At 43.6% G+C, this 25,557-nt stretch overlaps 5 protein-coding genes across 7 annotated transcripts in view; all 5 read left to right on the top strand.

The window, feature by feature from the left end:
- The window catches only part of LOC118555229 (protocadherin gamma-C4), a 192,607-nt gene that overhangs the window by 43,568 nt on the left and 123,482 nt on the right, over positions 1 to 25,557 (top strand). The gene's annotated exons all lie outside the window — the stretch shown is intronic.
- Positions 2,931 to 5,749, top strand: PCDHGB3 (protocadherin gamma subfamily B, 3). Its single transcript, XM_078066489.1, has 2 exons — positions 2,931 to 5,496; positions 5,672 to 5,749. Exons 1-2 carry the CDS (start codon positions 3,076 to 3,078, stop codon positions 5,747 to 5,749), a joined length of 2,499 nt encoding a protein of 832 aa, XP_077922615.1. The 5' UTR covers positions 2,931 to 3,075.
- On the top strand, positions 7,150 to 11,029 carry LOC144381042 (protocadherin gamma-A6-like). The gene is made up of 2 exons (XM_078066488.1): positions 7,150 to 9,804; positions 10,916 to 11,029. Exons 1-2 carry the CDS (start codon positions 7,381 to 7,383, stop codon positions 11,027 to 11,029), a joined length of 2,538 nt encoding a protein of 845 aa, XP_077922614.1. The 5' UTR covers positions 7,150 to 7,380.
- On the top strand, positions 15,355 to 19,689 carry LOC144378804 (protocadherin gamma-A7-like). Its single transcript, XM_078066487.1, has 2 exons — positions 15,355 to 17,987; positions 19,585 to 19,689. The coding sequence occupies exons 1-2, from the start codon at positions 15,567 to 15,569 to the stop codon at positions 19,687 to 19,689; spliced, it is 2,526 nt and encodes an 841-aa protein (XP_077922613.1). The 5' UTR covers positions 15,355 to 15,566.
- LOC144378764 (protocadherin gamma-B4) lies at positions 21,377 to 24,060 on the top strand. Its single transcript, XM_078066486.1, has one exon. The coding sequence runs from the start codon at positions 21,649 to 21,651 to the stop codon at positions 24,058 to 24,060; it is 2,412 nt and encodes an 803-aa protein (XP_077922612.1). The 5' UTR covers positions 21,377 to 21,648.

The raw sequence follows: 25,557 nt of genomic DNA, 5'->3' as shown, positions 1-25,557 counted from the left end.
ATTCTCAAGTCTGGGAACTTTGGGTTAACCTATGTAATTACTAGACATGCATATTTGTTGAGATAAGAAATCAGTGTTCTTTATTTGGGGCACCCAGGTGGCTCAGTCAGTTAAGTGTGGGACTCTTGATTTGGGCTCAGGTCATGGTCCTTGGGGTCGTGGGATGGAGTCCCGCATGGGTCTCCTGCCTCAGCGGGGAGTCTGCTTGAGATTTCTCTCCCTATCCCTCTGCCCCTCACACCCCCACCCCCACAAGCTCTCTCTCTCTAAAAATAAATAAATAAATCTTAAAAAACTGTACTTTATTCTGTGATGCAGTTTAAAATCTCCAAAAAATTAGATTCTGCTACATTCATTAAATACAAATATGCCCTACACTTGGCACTTCTCGTTGCAGATAACTTCTTCACTTTCCGGAATCAGTATCTATTTGAATGTTTGCACCTATGCATGTGTTGGTACAATTCTGCTTTATTGCTAGAGTCTAAGATTTGTACTTGGAAAATCAACATAAAAATTGTTTGAAATTTTAAAATTCATTTCTCAGGAATATGCTTTTCTTTCTTTTTTTTTTTTAAAGATTTTTTATTTATTTATTTGACAGAGAGAGACAGAACACAAGCAGGGGGAGTGGGAGAGGGAGAAGCAGGCTTCCCACCGAGCAGGGAGCCCGATGCGGGGCTTGATCCCAGGACCTTGGCATCATGACCTGAGCTGAAGGCAGATGCTTAACAACTGAGCCACCCAGGCGCCCCAGGGATATGCTTTTCTTAAATTAATAATTTTTCATAATGAAATGCAGGTCTATGGGTCTCAAATTCTTGAGTGTGTGTTGTGTAATGGAAGAACTGCCCTCTTTGTTTTTCGCATCTGATTTACTGAAGATGATTTTCAGATGCTTCTCCTTAAGATTTTCAATCTTTCAAATATTGTACTTTCAACAACTTCATCAGCTGCAAAGTGTGACTAAGTGGGAGAAATAGCAATAAAATACTATGATGGGATGGTAGGCTACATTACCTGACCAAACAAATGGTTTATTGTTACATGTGGGAACCTATGAGCACTTGGTTTTTGTTTTTTAAATAATTACTTCAAGGGGATCCAATATTTATATATTGAAGGGGATCCAAGTATATTTATATACAGATAATTCTGATTGCAGTTTAAATTGTGCAGATTCACTGAATAGTGAATGCATCCAAAGAGTAATGAGAATCTGTATGATGGAGACTGATAACATTCCCTCCTACTTGAAAACTCACTTTTCCATTATATTTTATAACAAATATTATTTTTTCATTACATTTTAAAGAAAAGGTTATACATTTTGGATATATTTCCCAAGTTAATTTTTTCATGCAATGGAAAATACCTCTTAAACTCTATAAACTTCAATAGACTTTATGTAATGAAATGCTTGATACAACACTCTGAGTGTATATACTATATATACTGTATAATCATTTAAATATTTGGATCTTTAGTTTCATATGTGCTCTGAAAAGATAACTCTCCTGTACTAATTTAAGTGTTCACACCATGTTGGAAAAGCACTTGTTCAGTCATGTTTTGGAGAGAGGTCTTAAGTCTATGTTTTTTATGTTTGTATGAAGTAGAGATGTCAGTGAGTTTCTTTCTAGAATCCTAAATACAATGAGTAGTTTAAGATGTCTAATACTATTACACTATGGGTTCAACATTGCTACACACCTGCTAAGTTTTAGAATTACAATGTATTGTATAGGTTAAAAAAAGTTTCTTTATGAAGATTTCTAGTTTGGAAATGGAATTAAAACTTTAAGTCACTGGGACACCTGGGTGGCTCAGTCGGTTAAGCATCTGCCTACTGCTTCTCCCTCTGCCTACTGCCCCCCCGTTTGTGCACTCTGTGTCTCTCTCTCACAAATAAATAAAATCTTTAAAAAAAAAACCTGTAAGACACCTATCAGAAACATGAAAATTGACATGGGAAGAATGTCAGTAACAAAGGGGTGATGATCTGTTAGTAACCTGGGGACAATATAGATTACTTTCTTTAGAATATATAATTATAAGGACTCATACTTCATCCCCAAAATTCAAATAACTCACCATTGCTCAGTGGCTTGAGAAGAAACAGTACAGTTAAAGACAGTGGCAATGTAGTGTGGAAAAAATAAAATCAGTGGATAGTTTTTAAATCATGGTCATTTAAAAGTAGACACTTGGAAACTAAGGAAAAGAGAGTTTCTTGCTTCTTACTGTACTTCTTTTTTATAAGGACAACCAATCTCTTTGCTTACTTATCTATTTTGGGGGTAAAGTGATAATGATAATGTAGAAGGAAGTGAAACAGGATAAAACTAAAAGCTACGAGATTTGTCATGTTTATAAGTTAGAAGAAAATAAACGAGTGGAATAACCATACATATCAAGCTGATATTTCAAGAATTTTCATATTACACTTTCTGCCATCACTACCACCACTACTTTCATTTGTGTCATTTTCTACATATCATTTCATTTGGTCTTCAGTTTTACTGAGGAACACAGGGAAGAAAATATTATGACCATTTTATTAAAATAGAAACGAAAACCACGACGATGCCAATAAACATCTTCAAGCAAGTTACCTCTGCTCTTTGAAGAGTAAAAATCACTTGATATAGGTGGATAAAGTTCAAGTTCAAATAAAATGACCTCCAGATCGACGATACAGTGAATATTTAAAATGTTAAAATCCTTGTAAAATGGGAAGAATAAATATCTGTGTCAGGACACGGTAGAATTTTCTTTTAACCCACTCCTTATTTGGAGCTCATTTAGTGACCACTACTGCAGTTCTGCAGCCGAGACGCGGGGTGCCGCTGTTGGCTAGTACTGAGCGTAGTATCAGCTTCTCCCGACGCAAAGGAATCGCCCCCCCCACCGCGGAACCGCGCTAACTGGGCACTCTCTCTCCGGTTCTTTCTGCCGCCGAGATATGTCAGAGAATCTGCCTGCCAAGACAAATCAAGGAGTTGCTCCTGCTCAGAGAATTCTTGGGATTATTTAGCTCTTCGGAATTAGAAAGGCAAAGTCGCAGAAAGCGGGATGGGAGACCGCTTGGGACAGAAGGGCCCGGCTGGGCGGAGACGAATGCCCTTTCTCTTTTTGCTGTCTTTGTTCAGCCCGGTGCTCTCGGAGCAGATCCGCTACACTATTCCTGAGGAGCTGGCCATGGGCTCACTCGTGGGGAACCTCGCCAAGGATCTGGGGCTTGGCGTGCGAGATTTGCCTACCCGAAACCTGCGGATTAGTGCACAGAAGAAATTCTTTACAGTGAGTACTGAGAACGGGGACTTACTTGTGAGCGACCGTATAGACCGAGAGCAGGTTTGTGGCAAGAAGTCAACGTGTGTTCTAGAATTCGAAATGGTCGCTGAAAAGCCTTTGAACTTCTTTCATATAAGTGTGGTAATTCAGGATGTCAATGACAACCCACCGACCTTTAGCCGAAATATCACTGAACTGGAAATCAGTGAACTGGCCCTAACTGGAGCCACTTTTTCCCTGGAATCCGCGCAAGATTCAGATGTAGGTGTCAATTCCCTGCAGCAATACTACCTCAACCCAAACCCGCACTTTTCTTTGATTCAGAAGGAGAACCCAGATGGCAGTAGGTACCCAGAACTGGTAGTGAAGACTCCCCTGGACAGGGAAGAGCAGTCTTACCACCACCTGGTCCTCACAGCTGTGGATGGGGGGGACCCATCTAGAAGCTGCACTACCCAGATAAGGGTGGTTGTGGCGGATGCAAATGATAACCCACCAGTGTTCACCCAGGATGTGTACAGGGCCAGTGTTCGAGAGAACCTACCAGTGGGCTCCTCTGTACTAAGTGTGATGGCCACTGACTTGGACGAGGGGGTCAATGCTGAGATCACATATGCTTTCATCAACATTGGTAATGTAGTGAGACAGCTGTTCAAGCTGGACAATAAAACAGGGGAACTCACCACTGGTGGAGAACTGGACTTTGAAGAGAGAGAGAGCTACACAATTGGGGTGGAAGCAAAGGATGGTGGACGACACACTGCGCACTGTAAAATACAAATAGATATTTTGGATGAAAATGACAATGCCCCTGAGGTAACCCTGGATTCTGAATCTAAACATATTCAAGAAGATGCTGAGCTGGGGACTGTTGTTGCCCTGATCAAAACACATGACCTAGATTCTGAATTTAATGGGGAAGTTTTCTGCCAACTAAAAGGAAAGTTCCCATTTAAAATAGTTCAAGATACAAAAAATACATACAAGTTGGTCACAGATGGAGCCCTAGATCGAGAACAGACTCCAGAATACAACATCACAATCACAGTCACAGATAGGGGAAATCCGCCTCTCTCCTCCAACAGAAGTGTCACCTTGAACGTCATCGATGTCAACGACAACGCGCCAGTTTTCGAACAGGCTTTCTATTTGATCCACGTGGCTGAGAACAATCCTCCAGGCGCCTCCATTGCGCAAGTCAGCGCCTTTGACCCGGATCTGGGACACAACGGCCGCGTCTCCTACTCCATCGTGGCCAGCGACCTGGAGCCACGCGCGCTGGCGTCCTACGTGTCCGTGAGCGCGCAGAGCGGGGTGGTGTTCGCGCAGCGCGCCTTCGACCACGAGCAGCTGCGCGCCTTCGAGCTGACCCTGCAGGCCCGCGACCAGGGCTCGCCGGCGCTCAGCGCCAACGTGAGCCTGCGCGTGTTGGTGGGCGACCGCAACGACAACGCGCCCCGGGTGCTGTACCCGGCGCTGGGGCCCGACGGCTCGGCGCTCTTCGACACGGTGCCGCGCGCCGCGCAGCCCGGCTACCTGGTCACCAAGGTGGTGGCGGTGGACGCCGACTCGGGACACAATGCCTGGCTGTCGTACCACGTGCTGCAGGCCAGCGAGCCGGGACTCTTCAGCCTGGGGCTGCGCACGGGCGAGGTGCGCACGGCGCGCACTTTGGGCGACAGGGACGCGGCCCGCCAGCGCCTGCTGGTCGCTGTGCGGGATGGGGGACAGCCGCCCCTCTCGGCCACAGCCACGCTGCTCCTGGTTTTCGCCGACAGCCTACAAGAAGTGCTGCCAGATGTCAGCGACCGCCCGGCGCCCTCTGACCCCCAGGCTGAGCTGCAGTTTTACCTGGTGGTGGCTTTGGCCTTGATCTCGGTGCTCTTCCTCCTCGCGGTGATTCTGGCGGTTGCCTTGAGCCTGCGACGCTCCTCCAGCCCCGCTGCCTGGGGCTGCTTTCAGACTAATGTCTGCTCCAAGACCGAATCTGGGGTTCTCCCCAACTTCAGCGAAGGAACTTTGCCTTATTCTTACAATCTATGTGCTGCCTCACATTCCTCAAAGACTGAGTTTAAATTTCTCAATATAAAGCCTGAAAATGTTCCACCACAAGATCTTCTGTGTAATGAAGCCTCTTGGTTTGAAAGTACCAGTAATGAAGATCCCCAAATGACTTCTAATTCAGTCAGTTTGCAACAGGTGAGTTACTTCAAAACCCGTTATTTCCATAATTGTAACTAGATGTCAATAATTATTATAGAAGTAAAACATATACAGACTAAGTATGACCTGATTTTATCGTGTTTTGTTGATTTTTCTGGTCATCGCTTGGGGGGGGGATTGTTAGAATTTTTTGTTCATTTATCTGTTGCAGTCTTTCATGGAAAGTGGCCTTGTGATGGTCTTGAAATTTTTGTTAAATCTAAAGCCATATATCCTGAAACATTTTTGATACATTAGTATCACACTCTCATTGGGAAACATATTATCATATATAATTAAACATAAATGTAGGCAATTAAGTGGTTTACCTAGTCTCAATGCAGTTAATCCTAAACTATGTTTTGTATATAATATATGAATATAAATTTTTGTCATTGTAGCCAATATATTTTCACTTCCTTTTCATGTTTTTTTTTTTTAACTTTTTTTATTCATTTAAGTAATCTCTACACCCAACAGGAGGCTCAAACTCATGACCCCAAGGTCAAAAGTTGCAGTCTCCGAGGTGCCTGGGTGGCTCAAGTTGATTAAGTATCTGCCTTTGGCTCAGCTCATGATCTCTGGGTCCTGGGACAGGTCATGATCTCTGGGTCATGGGCTAGAGCTCCGTGTTGGGCTCCCTGCTCAGCGAGGAGTCTGTTTCTCCCTCTGCCCTTCCCCTCTCTCATGCTCTCTCTCAAGTAAATAAATAATATCTTTAGAAAAAATAATCTTAAGATTTGCAGTCTCCTCTGAGCCAGCCAAGCACCCCCCCTTTTCATTTTTTAAAAGTTACACAGAGGGGCGCCTGGGTGGCTCAGTTGGTTGGGTGACTGCCTTCGGCTCAGGTCATGATCCTGGAGTCCCGGGATCGAGTCCCGCATCGGGCTCCCTGCTCGGCGGGGAGTCTGCTTCTCCCTCTGACCCTCCTCCCTCTCATGCTCTCTGTCTCTCATTCTCTCTCTCTCAAATAAATAAATAAAATCTTTAAAAAAAAAAAGTTACACAGAGATATTGCCTAAGTTAAGTCATTTATTCTCCGTGTTAATAAAATAGATAATGACATCCCAAAATGGCAGTACTTGCAACCAGCAGTAGGTGGGTTGGTTCCAAATGTGTTGTTGTTGGTGTCCTTATTGGAAATGGGACAAATAAGAGAGACTTTTAACTATAGAGAACAAATTGAGGGTTGCTGGAACGGGAGGTGGGCAGGGGGATGGACTAAATGGGTGATGGGTATTAAGGAGGGCACTTGTTGTGATGAGCCCTGGGTGTTATATGTAAGTGATGAATCACTAAATTTTACTCCTGAAACTAATATTACACTATATGTTAACTAACTAGAATTTAAATAAGAACTTAAATCATAAAAAAATGAAAATGGGGTAAATATAAATGATGGTGGAATGTGAAAATTCAAGATTTACATAAAAGTGTAATCTTATTTCTGTTCTCCAAGGCCCTAAGACCTATAACACAAAAATGAGTGGTAAATTCCAGGGAACATCTAAAATTGTTCAAAATATGCTCTTTTATTCTTTTTTGGGGAGAGAAATATTACCAGTGACACCTAAGCAGATTTAGCCGAAATAAGATTCTCTGTATGATGGTTTCACAAAAACAGTGCAGTATTAAGTTAGGACTCTAAGTGTCGCTGTTCACTAACCCGGGCAAGGAAAGAAATGAGAACTGGAGTTACATCCCCAGCGAAAACCAGATCAGACATAATAGCTCTCCAGCTGCACAGAAATTCTAATCTAAAATGCTTCTCATCTGAACTACTTGTTTATGGAGCTTGGCTTCCAATTCTGAGAAGCATAAAAGTGATTGCGAACCTGTTCCCCATACTCATAATCCCAAGGAAGTCCGTAAGGAGCAGTAATGGCCGCTCTGCAAAAGCGCGGGCGCCACAGCGGGATAGTGGTGCTCTTTATTCTCCTAGGGACTCTGTGGGAGGCTGGGGCCAGGACAATCCGTTATTCCGTTCTTGAGGAGCTAGACAAAGGTTCCTTCGTGGGGAACATCGCCAACGATCTGGGGCTGGAGCCCCGGGAGCTGGCGGAGCATGGCGTCCGCATCGTCTCCAGAGGTAGGACGCAGCTTTTCGCTCTGAACCCGCAAAGCGGCAGCTTGGTCACCGCGGACAGGATAGACCGGGAGGAGCTCTGCGCTCAGACTGCACCATGTCTGGTGAGTTTTAACATCCTTATTGAGGATAAACTGAATCTTTATCTCGTTGAAGTGGAAATAGTGGACATTAATGACAATACACCACGATTCTTCAGGGAAGAATTGGAAGTGAAAATTCTGGAAAATGCAGTCCCATCCTCTCGTTTTCCACTAATGGAGGTCTATGACCTGGATGTGGGAATGAACTCTCTTCAGGGCTTCAAACTCAGCGGGAATAGTCACTTCTCAGTGGATGTGTGCAGTGAAGCTAATAGGCCCAAATACCCGGAGCTGGTGCTGGAGCGAGCCCTGGATCGGGAGGGAGAGGCCATTTACCACCTGGTCCTTACTGCTATGGATGGCGGTGACCCCATCCGCTCAGGCACTGCAAAAATTCTGGTAATTGTCCTAGATGTGAATGACAATGCTCCAGTGTTTACTCAGCCTGTCTACCGTGTGAATGTTCCTGAAAATCTGCCAGTAGGTACACCAGTATTGTCAGTAAATGCTACTGACCAGGATGAAGGAGTCCATGCAGAAGTAATGTATTCCTTCCTGAGGGTAACAGAAAAGATCTCAAAGATTTTCTGCTTAAATGTTTCCACTGGAGAAATATCAACTTCTGCAAATCTAGACTATGAGGACTCAAGCTTTTATGAGCTGGATGTTGAAGCCAGGGATCGGCCAGGTCTACTAGACAGAGCAAAAGTCTTAATAACTATCTTGGATGTAAATGATAATGTACCAGAAGTGGTAGTTACATCTGGAAGTAGATCAGTTGCTGAAAGTACACCTCCAGGAACAGTAATTGCTCTTTTTCAAGTGTATGATCGAGACTCTGGACTGAATGGCCTGGTAACATGTTCCATCTCAAAAAGTCTGCCATTTGAACTGGAAAAGTCAGTAGACAATTATTATCAATTAGTGACCAGTACAGTACTAGATCGAGAACAGGTATCCTTGTACAACATCACTATAACAGCTACAGACAAAGGAATTCCACCTTTGTCTACAGAAATGCTTATCTACCTAAATGTGGCAGATATCAACGACAACCCGCCTGCCTTCCCCCAGTCCTCCTATTCTGTCTACATCCCTGAAAACAACCCCAGAGGTGCCTCCATCTTCTCTGTGACTGCACATGACCCGGACAGCCATGAGAATGCTCAAGTCACTTACTCCCTGTCTGAAGACACTCTCCACGGGGCTTCCTTATCCTCCTATGTGTCCGTCAACTCTGACACCGGCATCCTGTATGCGTTGCATTCCTTCGACTATGAGCAGTTCCGTGACCTGCAGTTGAGAGTGACTGCGCACGACAGCGGGGACCCACCACTTAGCAGCAATGTGTCCTTGAGCATATTCATTCTGGACCAGAATGACAACACACCAGAGATCCTGTACCCCGCCCCCCCCACCGATGGTTCCACCGGTGTGGAGCTGGCGCCCCGCTCCGCAGAGCCCGGCTACCTGGTCACCAAGGTGGTGGCGGTGGACAGAGACTCTGGCCAGAACGCCTGGCTGTCCTACCGCCTGCTCAAGGCGAGCGAGCCAGGGCTCTTCGCGGTGGGGCTGCACACGGGCGAGGTGCGCACGGCGCGGGCCCTGCTGGACAGAGACGCGCTCAAGCAGAGCCTGGTGGTGGCGGTGCAGGACCACGGCCAGCCCCCTCTCTCGGCCACCGTCACGCTCACCGTGGCCGTGGCCGACAGCATCCCGGACATCCTGGCGGACCTGGGCAGCATCAGGACCCCCGCCGACCCAGGCGATTCGGACCTCACGCTGTATCTGGTGGTGGCGGTGGCGGCAGTCTCGTGCGTCTTCCTGGCCTTTGTCATCGTGCTGCTGGCGCTCAGGCTGAGGCGCTGGCACGCGTCGCGTCTGCTCCAGGCTTCCGGAGGCGGGCTGATGGGCGTGCCGGCCTCGCACTTTGTGGGCGTGGACGGGGTGCGGGCTTTCCTGCAGACCTATTCCCACGAGGTCTCCCTGACCGCGGACTCGCGGGAGAGTCACGTGATCTTCCCGCAGCCCAACTACGCGGACACGCTCATCAGCCAGGAGAGCTGTGAGAAAAGCGAGCGTCTTTTGATTCAGGAAGATTCAGGTTTTTGTAAAGAGGAAGACTCCCTTGTTCAGGTGAGGTTATTCCTTTTATTAGTTTTATTTGAACAGGAAAGTTTAAAATTTTCTTTGATCACTGCTTAGTTTTCTTAGTCTTTGCATTGAATCAATTTTCAGAAGTTTTTTTTTATATCAGTAGAGCTCTATTAAATCTTAGTACTCTTAGTACTTTCCAATTTCACGAAAAAATTCTTAGTAATGTATGCTGTAGATTTTCTTTACTTTTCTCCTGCTGGCAAGGTCTTCGTGCCTTGGGTTACATCTCTTTTGTTAGGGTTTTTTTCCCCCCTGAATTGTGACATCTGTAAGATTCTTTTCCTAATGGGGCACCTGGGTGGCCCAGTCGGTTAAACTCTTGATTTAGGCTCAGGTCATAATCTCAGGGCCCTCATATCAGGGTAGTGATTGAGCCCCGGGCTCTGCACTCAGCCCAGAGTCTGCTTAAGACTCTCCCTCCCTCTCCCACTGCCCCTCCCCTGACCCCCGTGCTCTCTCTCTCTTCTCTCTCTCTAAAATAAATAAACTCTTTAAAAAAAATTCTCTTTCTAATGTAAAAAAAATTGCAGCCTCTGTTAAAGAAGATCAAGGTCTCAGTTTTTCCCCAATGTTAACTAAAAGCAAGTGTTTTCTAAAAATAATGGAGATCTGTGAGAGATATTTTCCCCCTTTACTACTTAGGAATCAAAAATTATTTTTATGAAAGATAAAAGTAATTGATGTCTGTAGCAGAGAAGATCTGATCTTTGGTGTTAGAAAACCTGAATAATATTCCTGGGATTATCTGTTATTCATCTCGGGCTAGTCACAATATCTATAGTTTTTAAATTAACATGTAAATTTTTTTAAAGATTTTGTTTATTTATTTGACAGAGAGAGACACAGTGAGAGAGGGAACACAAGCGGGGGGAGTGGGAGAGGGAGAAGCAGGCTTCCCACCGAGCAGGAAGCCCGATGTGGGGCTCGATCCCAGGACCCTGGGATCATGACCTGAGCCGAAGGCAGACGCTTAACAACTGAGCCACCCAGGCACCACCAAATTAACACATAAATTAAATAGACTTATCTTACCTACCTCACACAAATTCTGAGACAATATAGTTTATTAATTTTTTCAACTATAAAGCAGTATAATGAACAAGTATTTGTTGACATCACCAGTATTATAATTTTGATTGTTACCAAATATAAGCACCTGATGTTGTATGCCTACTACAATGTCTTCTGCAATCTATGTGCTTGATAATATTTAAAAATGAAAGTGAATTTTTAAATATGCTTATTAGTGTCCACTTACAAGCCCATATCCCTAAAAAATAGAGGACTGAATAGTGAATGGGAGAATGAAAGATTAACAGTGTTCAAATAAGAATTTAAATAATTTAGCATATTTAAACCAGATAAAATAAGGCTTCTGTCATGTAGAAACTCTATTCAAATATTTAAGGAAAGGAGAGGGTTGTCATTAGAAGAATGATTAGTCTAATTCATTATGGCTCAAAGGTGTGGATGAAACTGTGCCTTGGTGAGTAGAAAAAAACAAAGTTTTGATTTGTTGAAGTTGTTCTAATGGAAAATGGATTGCCTAGAAGGTAGAGGTTCTATTATTAGCTCTTTCCAAAAGTAAGTTGATGGCTTTGAAGTTAATATAATACAGAGAATAATAGTATTTGATGAGTTGTTGAAGTACATGATAGCCAAGGTCTTTGCAGTCCTGAGCTGGAGGATTCTATGATCTGATAATGCAATAGATTGGCCAATTCTGCTTCTAAATTTGCTATGCACATTTAACATAAATAATTGAAAAGATCTCTTGAAAATAAATGTAACCTGGAATTGTCAGTCTTCTTTAAGTTAATATTGAGTTGATGCCTTTAAATTAGGTACTAAAGGTAATGTATGTTTCTCTAAATCAATATTGTGATATTTACATCTCAGCGATTATTGTACCATTATTTATTTCAAGATTCCAAATGTATATGACCAAGAGATTCCAATCACACACACTTTCAAATCTGATTTGTTTGGACATTTGTGATATAATCCTTTGATGGTTTTAATCAAAATTTAATAGTGAATAAGGTGCCTAGTGGCACAGGTGCTGTCAGTTAAGCATCCGACTTTTGGTTTCAGCTCAGGTAGTGAGTGATCTCAGGGTCTGGAGGTCGATCCCTGAGTCGACCTCCACACTCAGTGCAGAGTCTGCCTAAGACTCTCTCCCCCTCTTCCTTTGTTCCTATCTGCTGTGCTCTCTCTCCCCCAAATAAATAAATCTTTTTAAAAAGAACTTAATAGTAAATAATTTTCAAGAACTTTAATCTTGGATATTGGTCATGGAAGTCAGATTGTCTCATACAAGTATTAAAATTTGTTTCATATGATCCGAGAGTATAAATGTTATTTTTTATATCACCAATTCTGGATGATTTAAACCACGTCTTGAAAAAAATAAACAAAATAAACTATATCCATTTATAAGCAAAGCTCACTAACTGGGTTTTATGGATAGTAGGCTGGTTTATTTTATTCTCTTATCTGCTCACTCACTAACTGGGGTAGTATATGATGGTTTATTTTATTCTCTTATCTGAATTACCTATGACCATTTCATTTAAATAAATAATTTTATTGGGAAAGCTATCAGATTCTTCTCTCAGTAATAATCATTCATTCATGTGGACTGACCAAGTGTTAAATCCTAGCAGTCATGGAACTTACTAAATTCTGACTAACTGAGGCTCTCCGACTTACATACCATATAGATCATTGTTAATAAGATAAACAGTCTGAGATTTTGAGTATATACTGAATTTTGAGGCATCGGGAAAAAAGCCTACCAAATTATTGGGCTAGTTTATCATCTGTGAAAACAACCCATCTGATCAAACTTCTATTGAGGTAGCAGTTGTCAAAGGGAAGGAGTAAAATTTCAGAGAGAAATAGAAAATACTTGCATCTTTGCTTGGGAATGAAAACCCAAACAGAACTCCAAACAAATGTTTTCTCATTAGAAAAAAGTTCCATTGGGACACCTGGGTGGCTCAGTCATTTAAGCATCTGCCTTCGGCTCAGGTCATGATCCCAGTGTCCTGGGATTGAGCCCCGCATCAGGCTCCCTGCTCAAGAGCCTGCTTCTCCCTCTCCCTCTGCCTACCTGTCTGCCTGCTTGTGATCTCTCTCTCTGTCAAATAAATAAATAAAATCTTAAAAAAAAAAAAGAAAGAAAAGAAAAAATTCCATAAAGAAAGGTGAGAAGATTGGGGCGCCTGGGTGGCTCAGTCGGTTAAGCAGTTAAGTGTCTGCCTTCAGCTCGGGTCATGATCCCAGGGTCCTGGGATGGAGCCCCTCATCGGGGTCCCTGCTCAGCAGGGGAGCCTGCTTCTCCCTCTCCCTCTGCCTGCCACTCCCCCTGCTTGTGCTCTCTCTCTCTGTCAAATAAATAAATAAAATCTTTGAAAAAAAAAAAAGAAAAAGAAAGGAGAGAAGATGCATAACTTAATGTCTGGGAAGTCAATTAGACTTTCCACAGAATTTTTTTCCATAGAATTTTTTTATGCAAGTACAAAAATGAAGGTCAATTCTTCCCAATAACTCAATCAATAATAATATACTTCCTTTAAAACTGTAAACTTATTTCAATTTTATATAGTAGGCTTATGTTATATTTAATATATCTTAGTGGTCTAGTAGAGATCTTTAATATTTAAATTTATGTTGTAGAATAACTTAGAAAATTTGATTACTAGAGATAATACAGCCAGTTACTTCCTAAAGTATACTTTATGTTCAGAGTATGTTCATAATCTTATTTATCTAGATCTTTGATTATTATTTAAGATAATTAACTCCAAAGAAGTTATCCAGAAGTAATCAGTTGAGACTTTTTTTTAAATAGTAAGAATAAGAAACAGATGTGAGATGACCCTATGAATTTTGAAGTGTTAGGTAGAAAAAGATCACAACTTTGGGAACCATAATATCCAGACCGAAAATTTTGTTTGAAAATGTCTGCAAGTACTCATGATCTTTAATGACTTTGCTTACATCAACAGGAAGTTCAAAATTACTACTAAACAAATAGTATTTAACTTCTACTTATGGAATTAATCTGTAATACTCATATTGGCTCCTTTGAACAAAAGTTATTTTATCTACTTGGTGAAAGCAAACATGGCTATAAATTGATAGATTGAAACAGCATTTCATTCAAAGTATTGCCTATATTTTGGACCAGTGCCATCAGAGAGCAGAAATAGATCACTTAGTTAGGAAATCCCCAGCAACTAAGCTAAGAAGCATTTTTCAATGTTACTTCTGATTTCTCCTCCTGGTGCTGCTATCTACTCCCCTAGGCCTTAAAATAATTTACAAAGCAAGGTATTTCTTTTTTTAAGTTTATTTATTTATGTAAGTAATCTCTACACCCATCATGGGGCCTGAACTTACAACCCTGAAATCAAGAGTTGTGTGCTCTTTCTGACTGAGACAGCCAGGCACCCCATAAGGTAAGTTTATTTCTTGCCAGGGTCTTCATTTCAGGACAGGTAACTCTTTTCTCCTGCAACTATGTGGAAAGAATTTTATTTCTATCAGCTAAGGGTAACCTCAGATCCATCAACAATTCAGTTTTACTTAATTAACATCATTGGAACAATTGGTACCTCTAAGGATCTTCTCAGGACAGTGTATGCTCAAAGGCTATCTGGAGGCCCAACTTTTTCAATTATTCTAGAATCGGGTAGGATGATTATTTGAATTGCATAATGAAAAGAAGCAGTCAACACCCACTTTCTTATGAATACACAGGTGGTAGAATCTGCAAACTCCTGCCTTCTATGCAAAATGAGTTGCTTCTATAGCTGATTGTTGTTGCTTGGGTTCTTACCTCCTCTCTAATGGCACTTTTTGAGCATAATTAAGCATCAGCCAAGGCAAATGATTTTCCTTTTTCTTCTCAGAATACTGAAAGTGAGGATATTTGTATTCCAACAATGGTTTTACTATTATATAGTCAAGGACAAGGCAATTTCCTCTCATTTTTAAAATCATTAAAGTGGAGGTATTAGACTAAATCATCTCTAAGTTTCCCTCCAATCAAAAACTTTATTAAATTACCTCTCTGTATTCTAAAGAAAATTTTGACTTTCTGAGTCTTACATGTGGCATCTAGAACATAGTCGGTGTTAAATATTATTGAATTAATTTGTTATACTCTGACATACCTTTTCAAAATAAATCACACTTTTTTTTTACCTGCAAACACTGATTTTACTATGTTCTATGAAGCCTGAAGCAGTACCCAACATCATTTCAAAGTTGAAATGCAAAACAGAAAAAAATTTTAAAAGTTATCTGGAATTAGTAAGCACCCATCATGAACATTGTTGCATTAATTCATTTTCTTGAAATATATTTTTAAATAATATCAAAGATATATAAATCGGAGAAATATAAATGGAAGGATTTTGAAGGATAAAACAACTTTCTGAAAAATCAGTTATTTTGCTTCAATATGGTGCAGTAACTTAGTAAGGACTCTGAGCGCCGCTGTTCACCAACCAGGGGGAAAATGGTGCAAAAGATCTGCCAGAACCACTGAGCTTTTACCGTACAAAGAAATACCAGATTGAGATAAACTCTCTTCCAAGCTGCATCAAACTCAGTTCTCTTATACTAGATTCTGGGCTTCTTTTACGAATACAAAAGATTCCACACTGACACACTGGTATCCAGAAGCACAACGGGAGATAGCCCAGTGTCTAAACAAGATCAGCAAAACAATGGCGGCTCCGCAGAGGGGTCGGGACTACAGAAGATTCATCCTGCTCTCCATCCTCCTGGGGACCCAGAGGGAAGCTTGGGCAGGACATCTTCTCTACTCCGTGCCCGAGGAGACAGACAAAGGGTCTTTTGTGGGTAATATTGCTAAGGATCTGGGCCTGGAGCCCGGGGAACTGGCGGAGCGTGGAGTCCGCATCGTCTCCAGAGGTAGGACGCAGCTTTTCGCTTTGAATCCGCGAAGCGGCAGCTTGGTCACCGCAGACAGGATAGACCGAGAGGAGCTCTGTGCTCAGAGCGTGCGGTGCCTAGTGAACTTTAACATCCTGATGGATAAAATGAATCTTTACCCTGTAGAAGTGGAAATAATAGATGTTAACGACAACGCTCCTAGATTCTTGACAGAAGAAATGACTGTAAAAATAACGGAGAACACAGCTCCTGGGGTGCGGTTTCCGTTAAATGAGGCTCGGGATCCAGATGTGGGCACTAACTCCCTCCAGAGCTACCAGCTCAGCCCCAATCAGCACTTCTCCCTGGTTGTGCAGAATGGAGATGACGGAGCTAAATATCCGGAATTAGTGCTGGAAAGGGTGCTGGATCGGGAGGAAAAGGCGGTTCACCACCTACTCCTTACAGCCTCTGATGGTGGCCACCCACCGAGATCCCAAACCGCCCGCATCCAAGTAACAGTGGTGGATGTGAACGATCACGCGCCAGTCTTCTCTTTGCCTCAGTACCAAGTAACTGTCCCTGAGAACGTGCCGGTGGGCGCAAGATTGCTCACGGTACATGCTGTTGACCTGGATGAGGGAGTCAATGGGGAAGTGACATATTCTTTCCGGAAAATAACTCAGAAGATTCTACAGATATTCCGACTGAACCCTCATACAGGAGAATTATCAACTTTAGAAGGCCTAGATTATGAAGAGTCCAGCTACTATGAAATGGAAGTTCAGGCTCAGGACGGTCCTGGTAGTATGACAAGGGCTAAAGTAATTATCACAGTTTTAGATGTGAATGACAATGCCCCAGAAGTGACTGTAACATCTGTAAGCAATTCAATCCCTGAAGACACTCCTCCTGGAACCGTAGTTGCTCTTTTCTACCTTCAAGATCGAGATTCCGGCAAGAATGGTGAGGTGACCTGCACTATTTCAGAAAATCTTCCTTTTAAATTAGAAAGATCAATAGACAATTATTATAGGTTGATGACAGCGAAAAACCTAGACCGGGAAAAATGCTCTGTGTATAACATCACACTGAAAGCCACAGACGGTGGAACCCCACCCTTGTCCTCAGAAACTCATATCTCCATGAATGTGGCAGATACCAACGACAACCCACCCACCTTCCCCCAGTCCTCCTATTCTGTCTACATCCCTGAAAACAACCCCAGAGGTGCCTCCATCTTCTCTGTGACTGCACATGACCCGGACAGCCATGAGAATGCTCAAGTCACTTACTCCCTGTCTGAAGACACTCTCCACGGGGCTTCCTTATCCTCCTATGTGTCCGTCAACTCTGACACCGGCATCCTGTATGCGTTGCATTCCTTCGACTATGAGCAGTTCCGTGACCTGCAGTTGAGAGTGACTGCGCACGACAGCGGGGACCCACCACTTAGCAGCAATGTGTCCTTGAGCATATTCATTCTGGACCAGAATGACAACACACCAGAGATCCTGTACCCCGCCCCCCCCACCGATGGTTCCACCGGTGTGGAGCTGGCGCCCCGCTCCGCAGAGCCCGGCTACCTGGTCACCAAGGTGGTGGCGGTGGACAGAGACTCTGGCCAGAACGCCTGGCTGTCCTACCGCCTGCTCAAGGCGAGCGAGCCAGGGCTCTTCGCGGTGGGGCTGCACACGGGCGAGGTGCGCACGGCGCGGGCCCTGCTGGACAGAGACGCGCTCAAGCAGAGCCTGGTGGTGGCGGTGCAGGACCACGGCCAGCCCCCTCTCTCGGCCACCGTCACGCTCACCGTGGCCGTGGCCGACAGCATCCCGGACATCCTGGCCGATCTGGGCAGCATCAGGACCCCCGCCGACCCAGGCGATTCGGACCTCACGCTATATCTGGTGGTGGCGGTGGCGGCAGTCTCGTGCGTCTTCCTGGCCTTTGTCATCGTGCTGCTGGCGCTCAGGCTGAGGCGCTGGCACGCGTCGCGTCTGCTCCAGGCTTCCGGAGGCGGGCTGGTGGGCGTGCCGGCCTCGCACTTTGTGGGCGTGGACGGGGTGCGGGCTTTCCTGCAGACCTATTCCCACGAGGTCTCCCTGACCGCGGACTCGCGGGAGAGTCACGTGATCTTCCCCCAGCCCAACTACGCGGACACGCTCATCAGTCTGGCGACGTGTGAGAAAAAAGATCCCTTATTAACCTCCATAGATTTTCGTGAATGTAAGGATGAAGCCGAAAATATTCAGGTGAGTTCACTAATTCCTTTATCTTCATATTCTTACGGAATTATATTTTGTGTAATTTTCTTTATTGCTTTGTGAAACAAGTGTTTTTGAAGATGTGGTGAAAAACCTTTAAAGAGGTAAACCACGTTCAATAATTTATTTCTGTGGTGATACTTTAATATAGAACACTTGCTGGCATAGGTTTTGGTGTCCTTTCCATAGTGAAAGCCTGTGGAGAAGATTGTGAATAAGTGGACAATCACATTTTTATACCTTCCATCTATTTTCTACTCAGTGTTCTTAATTCATGTGTTTTATAAATGAGAACGAATTGTTACATCTTTCCCATTGCCCTAGGTTATCAAGAGGTTACCCACTAGGTTATCCACCTCCCCTCTGGTAACCGTCAGTTTGTTCTCAATAGTTAAGAGTCAGTTTCTTGGGGGTGCCTGGGTAGCTCAGCCCGTTAAGCATCCAACTGTTGATCTCAGCTCAGCTCTTGATCTCAAGGTCATTAGTTCAAGTCCTGCGCAGCATTGGGCTCCATGTGGTCATGGAGCCTACTTAAAAAAGAAAAAAGAGTCGGTTTCTTGGCTTGTTTCTCTTTTTTTCCTTGTTCATTTGTTCATTTCTTAAATTCACATATGAGTGAAATCATATGGTATTTGTCTTTCTCTGACTGATTTATTTCACCTAGCATTATAATTTCTAGCTCCATCCATATCATTGCAAATGGCAAGATCTCATTCTTTTTATGGCCAAATAATATTTCATTGTGTATATATACACACATTTATCCATTCATCAATCAATGGACACTTAGGCTGTTTCCATAATTTGGCTAGTTTAAATAATGGTGCTGTAAACATAGGGGTGCATGTATCCCTTTGAATTAGTGTTTTTGTATCTTGGTAAATACCCAGTAGCACCATTACTGGACCATACAATGGTTCTATTTTTAACTATTTGAGGAGCCTGTGTACTGTTTTCCACAGTGGCTGCACCAGTTTGCATTCCCACCAACACTGTAAGAGGGCTGCTTTTTCTCCACATCCTCACCAATACTTGTGATTTCTTGTGTTTTTGATTTTAGCCATTCTGACAGGTGGGAGGTGATATTTCACTTCCTGACGTATTTAAACATAATCATCTATTAAAGTTAGTTTCTGCTAGAAGGTTAGACTAATGCCTAAAGAATGAAATGTGTGGGGCAGCTGCATGGCTCAGTCCCTTCGGCTCAGGTCATGATCTCAGGGTCCTGGGATGGAGCCCTGTGTGGGGCTTCATGCTCAGCAGGGAATCTGCTTTTCCCTCTCTCTCTGCCCCTCTCCTCCCACACTACCCCCCCCATGCTCTTTTTCTCCCTCTCTCCCTCAAATAAATAAAATCTTAAATATAAGAATGAAATGTGTGCATCAAGCTTCACTAAGATCTATATCAGTGACATGGATCTAATGCAACAATAAAGGTTATTGTCTGAAGCCAATAAAATATGACATCAAATAAAATGTCATTTCAAGTGGCACTTGTGAAATAAGCAGTTAGATGTTTTGAAACAAAATTCTATTGTGCTATTTTATGGTACAGCCATGTGAAGTGTGTTTGTGGGCTCTCCTAGTGGGAGATTGGGGATGCTTGCTTTATGAAACAACCATATACTCAAGTCCTAAACCAGAAATTGGTTCAATTTATTGGATCTTCTGAAAAATTTAGTTACAAATAACCCAATCTGGGTTTAACTACTTTTATATTCATTATATAACATTTCAGTAAAGGCCAGTATATCAGTTGATTAGCAACTAGAAGGGGTTGATGACAAGTAATCTTGTTTACTTGGATTGACTTCTTTACTAGGAACTATGCAAAATATTATTCCCCTTGTAACTTTGAAGATTGATGTTATATTTTGTAACCAGGAAAATAATTGTGCAATAGGAAGGAGGGGGATAGGGTAACTCTTTCTTGGCTATGTTTAAACTTTTGAGTATTAAATAAAAGGACTTTTTTAAAAAAAAACATAGCATTGTGTTTGGTGGTATTTTGCATAAGAGGGGATGTGCAATAGTGTGGAGGTATGTTTCATATATTTTGCAGTGTTCAGATGTATAATCACTTCGGAAGAAGACAATATTACTGAGACTTTGTAAGGCAGAAATATGATTATCGGGTATTTTGAAAAGGAAAATCCCCCAACCAGATTCATTAGATACTTAAAAATATTTTTTAAACAAAGGAAAGAAGCCACCACTAAACTCAGTATGCTATTTCAAATGAATATTCTAAGGACTATTTCATCCACTGAGGTCATCATGAGATGTTCTATTTAAGGACACAAGTGAGAACCAGTACATCACTGTAGTAGACCAGAGTTAGCTACTTTGTGTTCGAAGGCAAAATATATCTCTCTGGTAACTTTGAAGGTTGATGTTATATTTTATAACCAGGAAAATAATTGTGCAATGCAAAGGAGAAGGAATAGGCCTACGTTCTTCTAGCTATCATTTCCTTAACTGATACAAGTGTACGTCAGATAATATTACTGTAAAGAAATCATTGAAACTATTTTGAGGGGCGCCTGGGTGGCTCAGTCGTTAGGCATGTTCCTTCAGCTCAGGTCATGATCCCAGGGTCCTGGGATCCAGCCCCACTTCAGGCTCCCTGAAGCCTGCTTCTCCCTCTCCCACTCCCTCTGCTTGTGTTCCCTCTCTCGCTGTGTCTCTCTCTCTGTCAAATAAATAAATAAAATCTTTTAAAAAAACTATTTTGAAAGAAAGAAGGGTTTAGAGATAAGTACAAATTGTGCCCTTTTGAAGACAATTTCAGCATTACTGATGCTTTCTAAAAAATTGAAATGAACCAGCATAGAGGTACCCAAAAAAGAAAGAAATCATGAAAAACAGGAACAAGGAAAGAAGGACAACAAACTTTATTCGTATACTGCTAATTAATAAGTATTCAAAATTACTGTACTCTGAGATCGGTTAGGCGAAGTCTGTGTTATAGTCATCTATTACAGTGTGGATTTGAAGATGGAGGAATAATTATGTCAACAGATTGACTACCCTGAAAACCTGGAAATTTGGGATATTTGTGTAGCTAATAATACGAATCAATCATCATTAAATATATACACATATAAAAATAATTTGTTCAATTAGGCACAGGATTTTTTTTTTTTTTAAGATTTTATTTATTTATTTGAGAGAGAGAGACACAGCGAGAGAGGGAACACAAGCAGGGTGAGTGGGAGAGGGAGAGAAGCAGGCCTCCCGCGGAGCAGGGAGCCCGATGTGGGGCTCGATCCCAGGACCCTGGGATCATGACCTGAGCCGAAGGCAGACGCTTAACGACTGAGCCACCCAGGCGCCCCAGAATTGTTATTTTTGTAGATGGTTAAACTGAAGCAGCAGAGGCTGCAGTTCCCCAGTGCGGACTGTGGGCGCCGCTGTTGGCCAAAATGGAGAGCTTGGGCACCGGCGATCTCCTCGCGCAGCCGCAGCGCACTTTCCCTATCAGACTCGCTAGCCCGATCCTTTACACCACTTCCTCCTCCGGAAAAGAAGAAACCCTGACCCTCACACAGGACTTACAGCCTGTTCGGAGCTCCGGACATCTGCAGCACAGAGAGTATTTGTAATCCGGCGTCTCCAGGCCGGTGAGCAATCTGAGGGGAGCAAGAGGGATGGGGAGCGGCGCTGCCGAGAGGGGCTGGGCTGAGAGGCGGCCAGTGCTCTTTCCCTTCCTGCTGTCTTTGTTCGGCCCTGCGCTCTCTGAGCAGATCCGCTACAGGATTCCCGAGGAAATGCCCGAGGGCTCGGTGGTGGGGAACCTCGGCAAGGATTTGGGACTCAGCGTGCATGAGTTACCGACTCGACAACTGCGCATCAGTTCGGAGAAGGCTTACTTCACCGTGAGCGCCAAGAGCGGGGAGTTACTTGTGGGCAGCAGGCTAGACCGGGAGCAGATATGTGGGAAGAAGCCAGCCTGTACTCTGGAGTTTGAGGCTGTTGCTGAAAATCCGTTGAACTTTTATCACGTGAGTGTGGACATCGAAGATATTAATGACCATAGCCCAAAATTCACCCAAACTTCTTTTGACCTGCAGATAAGTGAGTCTACAAAGCCCGGGGCACGATTTATTTTAGGATCTGCCCATGATGCAGATATTGGTACCAACTCACTACAGAATTACCAGCTCAACCCCAATGATCATTTCTCACTCGTGAATAAAGAGAAACAAGACGGCAGTAAATACCCTGAGCTGGTACTAAAAACGCCTTTAGACCGGGAAGAGCAGAAATCCTACCAGTTGACCTTGACTGCGTTGGACTGCGGGGATCCACCCCTTAGTAGTACTGCCCAGATACAGGTCCTAGTGACTGATGCCAATGATAACCCTCCAGTGTTCAGCCAAGAACTATACAGGGTGAGCGTTCTGGAAAACGTGCTTCCGGGCACCCCTGTGCTTCGAGTGATGGCCACTGACCAGGATGAGGGTGTCAATGCCCAGATCACCTTCTCTTTCACTGAAGCAGGCCAGATCACTCAGTTTGACCTGAATTCTATTACCGGGGAAATTACCATTCTAAATACGTTAGATTTTGAGGAAGTCAAAGAATATTCCATAGTTTTGGAAGCAAGGGATGGTGGAGGAATGATTGCTCAATGTACCGTGGAGATAGAGGTCCAAGACATAAATGACAATATCCCAGAAGTGGTATTCCAATCTCTGCGGGATATTATTATGGAGGACACCAACCTGGGAACACACGTTGCTTTGCTTAAAATCCGTGACAAGGATTCTGGACACAACGGAGAAGTTATTTGTAAATTAGAAGGTGATGTTCCATTTAAAATAGTCTCTTCTTCGAGAAACACCTATAAATTAGTGACAGATGGAATTCTAGACCGTGAGCAGACCCCTGAGTACAATGTCACTATCACAGCCACCGACAGGGGCAAGCCTCCCCTTTCTTCTAGCTCAAGCGTCACCCTACACATCGGCGATGTCAACGACAACGCGCCGGTTTTCGAACAGCCTTCTTACGTGGTCCATGTGGCTGAGAACAACCCTCCGAGTGCCTCCATCGCACAAGTCAGCGCCTCGGACCCCGACCTGGGGCCCAACGGCCGCGTCTCCTACTCCATCGTGGCCAGCGACCTGGAGCCACGCGCGCTGGCGTCCTACGTGTCCGTGAGCGCGCAGAGCGGGGTGGTGTTCGCGCAGCGCGCCTTCGACCACGAGCAGCTGCGCGCCTTCGAGCTGACCCTGCAGGCCCGCGACCAGGGCTCGCCGGCGCTCAGCGCCAACGTGAGCCTGCGCGTGTTGGTGGGCGACCGCAACGACAACGCGCCCCGGGTGCTGTACCCGGCGCTGGGGCCCGACGGCTCGGCGCTCTTCGACACGGTGCCGCGCGCCGCGCAGCCCGGCTACCTGGTCACCAAGGTGGTGGCGGTGGACGCCGACTCGGGACACAATGCCTGGCTGTCGTACCACGTGCTGCAGGCCAGCGAGCCGGGACTCTTCAGCCTGGGGCTGCGCACGGGCGAGGTGCGCACGGCGCGCACTTTGGGCGACAGGGACGCGGCCCGCCAGCGCCTGCTGGTCGCTGTGCGGGATGGGGGGCAGCCGCCCCTCTCGGCCACAGCCACGCTGCTCCTGGTTTTCGCCGACAGCCTACAAGAAGTGCTGCCAGATGTCAGCGACCGCCCGGCGCCCTCTGACCCCCAGGCGGAGCTGCAATTTTACCTGGTGGTAGCTTTGGCCTTGATCTCAGTACTTTTCCTCCTCGCGGTGACTCTGGCCATCGCCTTGCACCTTCGTCGCTCCTCCAGCCCCACCACCTGGAGCTGCTTTCAGCCTGGTCTGTGTGTCAAGTCAGGACCTGTGGTTCCTCCCAACTACAGCGAAGGGACTTTGCCTTATTCCTACAATTTGTGCGTTGCCCATACTGGAAAGACAGAGTTTAATTTTCTAAAGTGCAATGAGCAATTGAGTTCAGAACAAGACATACTTTTCGGTGATTCATCTGGGGCCTTATTTCCACTTTGCAAATCCAGTGAGTCAACCTCTCATCTGGTGAGTTTCTTTTAAGCATAACCTGCTTCTTATGATCTACCCAATTCTTTATGTTCATGGGAAAAATATACAATTTGTAGATCTAAAAGTTTCTCTATAAATTAAAAAAGCTATCATACCATTCTTCATGAGAAGTTGAAGTAGGAGCAGTTATGTCTCTTTTAGGGATGTCTTACCAGGCTCAGATCTATGAAGCAGTTAGAGTGTGGTTTTATCTAGGAAGGGAATCAATGTTATAGGCTATCTCCTAAAAGCTAATGAGATTTTTCCTAAGTTTTTCTTCCTATTACCTAATATACTTTTTTTTAGCTGGATATACTATAAATGTAAAAGTGGGCGTCATTTAAATAAACCTTTAAAACAAAAAAAATTAAGCTAAAATTGAGCATTTTTCATAACTGATTTAACTGTTTTATTTACTTCCTTTTGTTTCAAAGCCTCCTAGAATAAAATATCTTAACCTGGATTTTTATGTAGATGGACACATTCCAATTATATGCAATGAACTGTATGTGTGTTTAAAAGCATTTTACTGGGGCACCTGGGTGGCTCAGTCGTTCAGCGGCTCAGGTCATGATCCCAGGATCCTGGGATCGAGCCCCGCATCGGGCTCCCTGCTCACTGGGAAGCCTGCTTCTCCCTCTCCCACTCCCCCTGCTTGTGTTCCCTCTCTCGCTGTGTCTCTCTCTGTCAAATAAATAAAAATCTATATAAAAAATAAAAATAAAAATAAATAAAAGCATTTTACTTACCAGTAAGACCAGTATGCTCACCAGAAGATAAAAACATTTTCTTTAATTTGCAGCATAGGTTTTTCACACACACCTATATAATTTAATTTGTCTTTTTTGCAGCCCAAATATAGCCAGAGGTCTTCTAGTCATTCTACTATCTCTAGGAGAAAAATAGAGTCTTGAATTCTTCAAATTTTAGACAAAATTGCCAATCTGATGTGCATACAAGTATATATATATATATATATAAGATAATGTGTTTGTCATCTTCAGCTAGATTTCTGTTAGCAAATGCTCAGTTACTGGCCACTTTACAAACTGCTGAAGAAAAGAGACATAATTTTTTTCATAGTGACACTTTTTGACTGCTTGGTGATAATGATGTGTTCCCTTTTTGTGGTTTTCTTGATCAAAATACTACTTAAGGGGGCGCCTGGGTGGCTCAGTCAGTTAAGTGTCTGACTCTTCAATTCGACTCAGGTCATGATCTCGGGGCATGAGATCCAGCTCCATGCTCAGCGGGGAGTCTGCTTGAGATTCTCTATAAAAAATACTAATTAAGGTAAAATTAACTTTAGAATATATGTCTTTTTTAGGAAGTTAATTAAGTCTGCTTTAAAATGTAATCATCTCTCATTTGTGGAAGATTAGGATGGAGATTTGCTTTTCATTGTGTATTCATTTGTATTTTTAAAATAGTTCCTGTTCAAATAGGAAAAAATACATAATTTAAATAAAGTAGTAAATCAAGGGTGCCTGGGGCACCTGGATAGCTCAG

Source organism: Halichoerus grypus, chromosome 2 (assembly GCF_964656455.1).
Source record: "Halichoerus grypus chromosome 2, mHalGry1.hap1.1, whole genome shotgun sequence".
NCBI classification, from domain to species: domain Eukaryota; kingdom Metazoa; phylum Chordata; class Mammalia; order Carnivora; family Phocidae; genus Halichoerus; species Halichoerus grypus.
This window is presented reverse-complemented; position numbering and strand designations above follow the sequence as displayed.